Source organism: Falco cherrug, chromosome 3 (assembly GCF_023634085.1).
Source record: "Falco cherrug isolate bFalChe1 chromosome 3, bFalChe1.pri, whole genome shotgun sequence".
Lineage (NCBI taxonomy): Eukaryota > Metazoa > Chordata > Aves > Falconiformes > Falconidae > Falco > Falco cherrug.
In genome coordinates, this window is record NC_073699.1 from 117,000,284 (window position 1) to 117,009,560 (window position 9,277).

The 9,277-nt window shown below is 43.6% G+C and overlaps 1 protein-coding gene across 1 annotated transcript; it reads left to right on the forward strand.

Moving 5' to 3' along the window:
* Window positions 1–2,111: 2,111 nt before the first annotated feature.
* Window positions 2,112–7,372, forward strand: IFNLR1 (interferon lambda receptor 1). Its single transcript, XM_027813240.2, has 7 exons — window positions 2,112–2,319; window positions 2,973–3,096; window positions 3,352–3,533; window positions 3,941–4,083; window positions 4,621–4,777; window positions 5,286–5,413; window positions 5,618–7,372. The coding sequence occupies exons 1-7, from the start codon at window positions 2,262–2,264 to the stop codon at window positions 6,551–6,553; spliced, it is 1,728 nt and encodes a 575-aa protein (XP_027669041.2). The 5' UTR covers window positions 2,112–2,261; the 3' UTR covers window positions 6,554–7,372.
* Window positions 7,373–9,277: the final 1,905 nt, after the last annotated feature.

Here is a 9,277-nt window from a genome sequence, read left to right on the forward strand (position 1 = left end):
CAAGGCCAAGGGCAAAGGCTAGTTGGACAGCAAAGCAAACTTTTGGTGCGTACAATGCAAACTCAGCGCCCGCCATTAGAGGATGCTGTTGAAAATACTCATGTAGGACCACTGTACCGGAGGGTGCTGAGCCATGCTGAGTGCCGAAGGAGGTTTAGTGAAACTTGCCAAGTTTTCCAGTAGGTTTAGATGAGAGGCTGTCGCTTGGAGGACCAGATGTATTTTGTTTGATAGGCAGCGACACCTCGTGGCACAGGCCTCCCCCCAGTCTGTTGCCAACAGTACACTTGGTTTTGCTGGAACAGCTTCTGTCATGCTGAAATCACGGGGAGTTTTGCCCCAGAGTCCGGTGGAGCCCAGATTTCAGGGCAGATGTTTCACAGGAAGCAATGATGATGATAAGATAGATTCACCTCTTGCAAACGCTTACTAAAAATCACACATCATCTTTAAGAGAAGCTGCCTGAGGGCTCTTAGTAAGACCCTAATGAGACTGGCCCTAGAATTGCTTCCTCTTTTGTTGAGGCTGCTACAGCAACTGTAAGAGCTGTGCATTGGTACTAGCTCTGCAGTTGGGGTGCTAAAGGGGAACAGACCTAGGACCCTCCAGACCCTTAGCTTTGGGGGTTTTCCTTAAAAAGGATTATAGTTCTTTTTGCACAAGAAAGCGAAACTTCATAAAAATTAAACACAGGTAGTGAAACAGCCAAGGAACCAGAAAAATACTGGTAACAGAAGCCCATGGTAAGAAGAAATGGAGATTTTTGGAGAAAGTGGTTACTGAAGAAATTTGTAACTGCATCTCCTATGGCTCAAATCATACCATGCTCAAGGAAACGAGGCATTTCATACCTTCGTGGTAAACATACAAGCTTTTGCCAGGACCAACCCCACTCTATTGGCTCTTCCACACAGAACCGAGAACCTGACATTTACAGATGTAGCAACGGGCTTTCTGCTGAGCTTGGAGAGTTTTACACCTAGAGAAGACCCAGAAAAGCCCCTTTTCTCTATGTCGGTGTTATCTTCTGTGTGGTAACTTCATTGACCCATTTCCTTTCCTCATGGCACAGGCCTGGAGGTAACTGTGATGGGAAGAGCAGGAGAACAGATGTGCCAACCAAGCAGCAGGACTGATTTGGCTATTTTTCCCCTTCTCTGCACACAGGATGCAATGGCACAGCTATTCCAAGCACATACGCCTGGGCACATTGTATTTTGTAGCATAGCTCATGGCTGAACTAGGATGTTTCCTGCTGTGTTTCTGATACAGACAGAACAAACTGCTGTCTCCATGACTTTGCTTTAGGAAGATGTGTGAGGCTGTAAAATACAGCAGCAACTTAGGAACTGAGCTTTGCCCCAGGAGAGCTTTGGAATTTAAAGGTACCACGTGCTGAAAACACAAACACCTCAAGAATTTCATAGCTGCAAATGTCAAGGCCAACAGCCAACGTGCTCATCAATTAGGCAGCGCAGGGGCCAAGAACCATCTGTGTGTTGGCACAGTCCTGGCAACTGGTCCTTATCTTGACAGATATTTTTGGGTTGATGACAAATATGTGATAAGTGGTAACCAAGGTTTAAGGAAATTGCAGCGCTGGCATTCAACAAAACCACAGGATTTATCAGAAGGACCCATGTCCCTTCATTTGCCCATACTTGTATAAGGGCCAGATCCTTGTCTGATTTCTGCACTTTACTTCCCCCATCTGTAAAGTGGAGCAATTCCCTAACTTCTGAAAAACATTCTTGACAACGTAAGTTAAGAGAAAATCCTTGACTCTTGTAAACATGAGACTATCATAGTACCACATACTGGTTACTGGTTTTTATTATTGTTAGGTTATTATCAGTCATCTCATGCAATAAAACATTATTTGATTTCTATCAATAGTTCACAGCCGCATAAGTAAATTCCAAAGGTCAATTTTTTAATGAAGTGCCTCACAAGGTAAGGCTCACACCGTTCAGCTGTGTTCCTTTTGCACCTAGCCTGTGACAAAGTTCAGTTATGTTACACTGGAGGGCGTAGTACTGCAATCTTTACAACCTCTTTTTGTCAAAAGCACTCGAAGCTCCTTCCCCAGTTCAACGTGCATTGCTGTATTTGGGCTGAACCAGGAAGCGAGGCTGTGTGCGTGCGCAGTTCATTCACTGCATGCTCCTCTGTAATTCATACAACTTAGTACAAGAAAACAACACGATGAAAAGGTAGCAAGAAAAGAAATACATTATAAGCAGAAAACTTCTGTTTCGGCATGTCTACCTGGAGGGTCAGAGTCCTGATGGCACTGTGCTTCCTGTGGCAGACTAGAGGTACAGTACAGCTGTCTTTGTTACTTTTCATTTTGCTATGCTATGTGGCTTTTCTTGTAGGAAAAAAGACATATGGGCAAATTTTAAGCAGTTGAAATGAGAATGATTCACACAAAATATTCTGCTGTAAAGAAATTGTAATTTAAAATCCATCTACAGAATGTGTCTTGTTGTGAACACTAGCAATGTATACAGTTATCTACTAGAAGAAATGGGTGCCAGGAAAGTACTGGTAACAAGCCTGCATGCTGCAGCTCACTGCATTCATGGTAGGACCTGCCTTTGAAGAACTGGGATTGAATGAATGGGAACTGAATGTCTGCCTCATCCAGGGGCTAGAAGGTAGGAGTGCAGGGGAGTCAGGATGGAGTTTCTGGGGTTGTAAACCAGATCATAGTGAAATCCATCGAGACCATGATGTCTTATAGAATAAGACAGTTCACACAAATGTAGGTCCTAATTCTAAAAGCTGTTTTGTAAGAGAAAAACACGACTGCATCACAGAACATACCTGCTTCCATAGCCAGTTTTCAGTCTTAAATTAACTGAACTGCTCTGCCCCAAATTTTGAAGCCACCTTGGTCAAATCCAGGTGATATTTCCTATCCCCAAAGATATTTTAAATCATTCACATAGTTTTCCCTTTCAATCAGGTCATGTTCAACTTCCCCCTCCTCAAAATGTTACATTATCGTCAAAGGATTTTGACATGATCTTGACATGGACTCCAGGAGAAGGCTCTCCACCGGATGTGACATACACTGTAAAGTATGAAAGGTAAGCGCTTACAAAGGATGTCTGATTGAAACTATGGCACAGGGCAAACATCTGTGCATGTATATTAATCGGTGTCATTATGGTCAGTGATCTGGCTGCATCCTTTCACCAAAACCAATCCTTATCTGCGTGGAAAGTGCTCCAAACTCTGAGCAAAATTTGGTACCCAGCCTTCAAAACACTTCCTTTTCTTGCTCTATAAATTATAATAAAACCGCATGTTTAATATTAATATGTGTCTGTTTCTTCTTTTAGCCAGGAACGCATGGATGAATGGATAAAGGTTCCTCATTGCAAAAATATTCACAGAACCTCTTGCAATCTAACTTGTGTGCTTCCAAACCTCTTTGTTAAAGTCCGGGCTCGAGTAAAAGCTGTTTCTGGACGATTCCGGTCGCCATGGGTAGAATCACAATTCAAGGAATACCATTTGGATGGTGAGTATTTGTTAGGTTACAGCCTGGAGGAAAGGACATCCTAACAACACTGTTGGCATGAGCAAATGAGTAGACCACACTCCACAGAAAGAGAAACAGTAAGAAGCAGCTTTATGAATGACAGAGATTTGAGTGAGCACAAACAACAATGAGCCATGATAATATGAAAATAAATTTTGTCGCAGGTGTCAGAATTTGTTCAGTGCTCTAGGTGAACAGACTGGCTTCAAGCTTTCCCCCTACCAGTGGGGGTACGTTAGATGGAAAAGAAGTATGCCCTTGCCTTCCTCCTTCCTTCATGTCTATCGCAAGATAACGGAAGTGCAGATTAGTCACAGAGAAGCATTACTTCTGCGAAGCTAAGACTCAAGTAAGCACTATTCTTATGTCTGGTCACTCAATTACAGTGGAACTGGCTCCCCCAGTGCTGAATGTGAATGTCAAGGAGAACTTAATGCATGTGAATGCCTCCTTCCCTTTGGCCACCTGTGTGGAGAGTTTCTCTTGGATGTACGACTTGAACCTTTGGGAAGCTGGATCTGAAGACAAGGTCGGTAAAAGTGGCACTTCTTAGACAAAATGGAGGAATGATGCCCAGCCTGAATGAAAATAGCTTCACATTTCTGGGCAGGGAGGGACAGGATCCAGAGCCTGGAGAAAATGAAATGGCCAAACCAGAGTTAAAGCAAAGCCAGAGAAAAAAAAGTAGATGTATGTGTGTGCATCCTTATTTTATTGGTTAGTTCCCTATGTTTATCAGGAAGATGTGATGGGAAGGCTATGCTACAGTCTGTATAATAGTGCAATATCTGAGGTTTAAAACAACTAGTTCAGGTACTGCTAACAGCATGTCGTGACAGAACAGAGCACAGCACCAGGTGGAAATCCCACCCTCGAATCCATAAACTGTAGGAGAGATGCTTGCTACAAACAGCAAGCGAGAGATGAAGTGCCCCTCCATGGACCTTCCAACCACTGGAGCCACAGAACACAATGAAGAGAATCACATGCTAAAAAGGTAGAGAAACACCACCCAGATAATGAAAGAATCATCTTTCCAACCTCTGTTCTTTTTGTTTCTAAACAGAAGCTATACGAACGTAACTTTAGGAAGAGTACGGTGACTATCGATACCACTGCACTTAGAGGCAACTACTGTTTAAGTGCCAGATCTTCCATTCAGAGCATTGACTTCAAGCACAGCAAATTCTCCAAACCAGTGTGTGTGCTATTAAACCACAAAGGTATAGCCCTGCTGGGGAAAGGATGTGGTGAGACATCAAACAGGATTGGGGCAAGTCAGAGATTTCCACCAAAATCAGCTTTAAAAAAAAAAAAAAGGGGGGGGGGGGGGGGGGGAAGCTTCCTGTTAAATGTCCTCTTTGGATTTTCTAGTGAAAGGTTCCTGCTTTCTGCAGAAATATTTTCATTAAAAAAAACCAACCCTGAAATATTTTCTGAAAATCCTGAAATTTTGGGAATATTCAAATTTATCCTGAAAAATATGTGGATGAAGCCACATTTTTAACCCGCTCCGAGTTAGTTACTGGCTGGTATCAACATTCATTTGTGGCCGTGACTCTGACTTAAGAGTCTGATCTTAGGCAAGTCTGTTATCCTTTCTGTGCATTTGTAAAATAAGGATATTAAGCCTAGCATTTTCTGAGATTCTGAAAGAGAAACTGAGTATAAGAGCCCATACTACTATAAAATATACCACCAGCAGATTATTTCTGTCTTTTTCTTTTTCAGCAGTGGAATGGAAGTTCCCATTTTCTGCCACAACCCCTGTGTTTTTCCTTCCCATCTTTCTGACAAGTGCCTTCATCACCTGCTTGCTGAAACAAGATGCTAAGCAAAAGAAAATACCTCATGCTTTGGTATGGCCCAAACGCTGGGGTCCACTCCTGACTCAGTCTTGCTGATTTTCAGAGGATAACTGGGGAGGGGAGTGGGGGAATTCTGCACTTCTCAGTTTTGCATTCATAAGTCCCAGTATAAGTAAGCTTTCTTATATCCAAACTGTTCTTTAAAAAGCATCACTAACTCACTGATCTGTGTGTCTTGTTTCTTTTCCCTGGTAGGATTTCTCTCATTTAAAAGCTGCTGGACCAGCCTTTCACTGTGAGCTCAGTGAAAAGGAAATCTTCAGTGACTATCTTGTCTGCACAGGAAAGCCAGTGTCACAAAGGAAAACAAACAAAGCTTTAGCAAGAAATAACCTACCATGGATGGCTTCTCTCCTATCATCATCATCATCATTGGAGGAGGAGGAGGAGGAGGAGGAGGAGGAGGAGGAGGAGGAGGAGGAAGACAGCAGTTCTGTCATCCCATACACTGAAGTGCCCCAGTTTCCAAAGAGACATCTCAACTGTCAACCATCCAGAACAGCTCAGGGGGAAACTAGCTTGGACTCTGGATCTGGAGGTCTCTCTGTGGATAGTGGATCTGTGCTTGACCTAAGTACATTGGGTTTCTCTTTCTTTCCAATGAGAAAGAAGGAGGTGGACACCTCAGGATCCCAAGGAAATGAGAAGGCGTCCCTTTCTCACAGTTTCTCTTTGAGAAGAATATCCTCCCTCACTGATGTGAGTTTCCCAGGCCCCAGGGAACATGGACAGCATGATACAGACAGGGATGGATGCCTGGAAATGACCCCTCTTCAAACACTGACAGAGGGGATTTGTGCCAAACTTCCAGCTGAAGAGCACTACCTGCATAGGAAGGCTCATCATTTCACCAAGTATTACCAGAAACCAACAGCTGATGTGCATGCCCAGATCGGTGAGGTATCACAGCTCAGTGAGGATCCCGAGCTGCTCATTTCCTTTCAGACATTACAGGTGGCAGAAGATGAAGGTATTGCAAGTGACTGTGACAGTGATAATTTTACAGAAGGGACACCTCCCACATCCACGGTGCTAAGCGACACATTTGAAACATCAAATATGGAGGAAAAATATGATCAGGAGTTTAAAATCAAAGGCTACGAGCACACACATTACATGGGAAGGAGCTAGAGTATCCTAGCAGTTCTGTGGCATTCCTGGAAAACGTTAGAGCTCCAGATAGCCAGGCACGGATATATAAACAAGAACAAGGACAAATAACTGATAATGGTGCTTTTTGTATTTATTCAACTAGACAGAGCTTGTTCTGCTGATGTCTGGCCTGTCGAGGCATATAGCTTTAGGGACACAAAAGGTATATTTTACAGCTAAGTAACTAAGGTACATTCACCGTCCCTCTGTACAAGTACAGCCGTAATAGGGTGCTAAGGCGCTGGTGCAAGGCACACGATTTGAACACAGACAGGGGTGATGCATGCAGTGATACCTCATGTAGGTATCACACAGCAAATGCTGCCTTGTGTTGACTTGAGGCTTCAGAGCAAGGTAACTTTTACTTGTGTTATGAAAGGCAAAACCACCTCTGGGACAGCAAAGCTACAGCCTGGACCTGCAGGAAATCATCAGCTGGGTTCTGGAAACAGTGTGCTGTGCCTGCGTGTTGATTCTGAGCCAGATGAACTGCTAACATTACATTTGCTTCCCTGTAACTGCAAAACTGTCCCCCTGCTTGACTGGAAGTACCTTACAAAGACATTTAGCAACCTTTGCTTCTTGTGGGCTGAAAAGATTTCTGCCTCAACCTACAGATACCACCTTCTGTCTTTCAACAGAGTGAACTGAAGTCAAAGTGATAAACGCACACATTTGTTTATTTATTTATTTTTGGTTTTATACAAATATACTTATTGAAGCTGAAATTCCCTCTGCTGTGCAGAATGTCTGAGAACTGCTTATGCACAGGCAATAATATTTTGATATATAACTCCATGTGTGTGTGTTCTTATGTTTCCCAAAACTAAAGGGTGAGTGCCATTTATCCTGAAAAACATTGCATTTTAAAACAGGACCCCATCATGTGCTTCTTACTGTTTTGGTTTGAGCGGAAGCCTATGAGACTTCCCAGCCAGGTCACTCTGAGACACTGAAAGACCAGGACCGTGACCATCTCTCTGAGCAAAGAATCAAAGCAGAAGTCAACCAGCAAAAGGCACAGGAGAGACAGGGCCTCCCTTGGCTGGGCAATACCGGTCTTTTCAGAGTATTTTTAATTTGCACTCTTCACATCTCACAGAAACATACTCTCCCATTTTATTCCAATAAAAGGACACGCAGAAAAGCAAAGCATTAAAACAAAGAGGGAGACACACAGCAGCCATGCTCTGCATTCAGAGAGTTGTCTCAGATGAGGGAAGGGTGTTGATGGAGGGTATTAAAGCTGATATTTTCAGAGAACCAAGAGAACAATATTCCAGAGATGCCCCATCCCTGGAAGTGTTCAAGGCCTGGTTGAACGGGGCTTTGAGCGACCCGGACTAGTGGGAGGTGTCCCTGCCCATGGCAGTGGGGCTGGAACCAGATGACCTTTAAGGTCCCTTCCAACCCAAACCATTCTGTGGTTCTATGATTAGAAGGACGTAGGAGGTTACAGAAAGGGTTGGGAACTGCTTTGAAAGAGGAAAGCAAGATGTACTAATTAACGTACTGAATTAAAGTAAAAAGGGGAGGAGGAGAAAAGATTCATCGGCTAGAATTTTCCTTTTTTGTCTTACCTGTGCTCTGCAAAGTGTCCTTAGGTATATCCTGCACTGTAATCCCTCCAGTTCATTTAGAGATACAGATCATCCAACTACATTCACCACCCATTTTCTTGTGCAATCAAGGGAAAACCCCCAAGCTTTGAGTTACAGGAAGCTCTGAAGTTGTGTAACCCCTACAAAATTATTTTGGCATGTCACAGCTCTGCAAAGAGAGCCTGGGATCAGTTCTTTGGCTTGTACAGGTTTTCTCAGGATGGAACTGAGGGAGAGGCTACAGGATAGTTGAGCTTTACTGGTGGAGGCAGCATCCCACTCCTGCATGTTTTCTTTCACCAGGGCTTGAGACCTGCCTACCATTGCAAAAGGGTCAGGGATGGACAAAACACAGTGCTCCCTCTTCCAGAGCAATGGATCCTTATCTTATCATAGAATCATAGAATCACTTAGGTTGGAAAAGGCGTTTAAGACCATGGAGTCCAACCGTAAGCCCAGCACTGCCAAGTCCACCACTAAACCATGTCCCTAAGTGCCACATCTGCACGTCTTTCAAATACCTCCAGGGATGGTGACTCCACCACTTCCCTGGGCAGCCTGTTCCAAGGCTTGACAACCCTTTCGGTGAAGAAACTTTTCCTAATATCCAATCTAAACCGCTCTTAGTGCAACTTGAGACTGTTTCCTCTCTAGAGGAAACCTAGATCCTTCACCAGCTTCATTGCCCTTCTTTGGACATGCTCCGGCACCTCAATGTCTTTCTTGTAGCGAGGGGCTACACCTCCCCATCACTAATGGCAATACTATTAGGCCAATCTGATGCCAGAGCTAAGATATAATGTCTATTTTATCAGGATCCCTAATATTTTCAGAGCTGCCCCTCAGCTCTGTTTCCTGGGCTATTCAAAAGGTAATGTCTCTCTAGAAATAAGGGAAGAAATAAAGTCTTAAGTTATATTCTCAAAACTAAAGTCTCAGGTGCACTACCATTTCCCTTACCTCTGCCCTATCATGGGTCATCACACTGCAGAAGCATGAGGCAGTGACGTGAGGGAAGGAAAAAAATGGAAATACTTTAGCAAGCTATTCAGGAAACACCCAGAGAGTTTGTACTTAATTAGATGTAGGTCATACTGGTGGA

Coding starts and splice junctions, on each gene's coding strand:
- IFNLR1 (XM_027813240.2), top strand. CDS start 2,262: ATGTCTACCTGGAGGGTCAGAGTCCTGATGGCACTGTGCTTCCTGTGG. Junction 4,084..4,620: donor AAGCTGGATCTGAAGACAAG/GTCGGTAAAAGT, acceptor GTTTCTAAACAG/AAGCTATACGAACGTAACTT. Junction 5,414..5,617: donor AGAAAATACCTCATGCTTTG/GTATGGCCCAAA, acceptor TTTCCCTGGTAG/GATTTCTCTCATTTAAAAGC.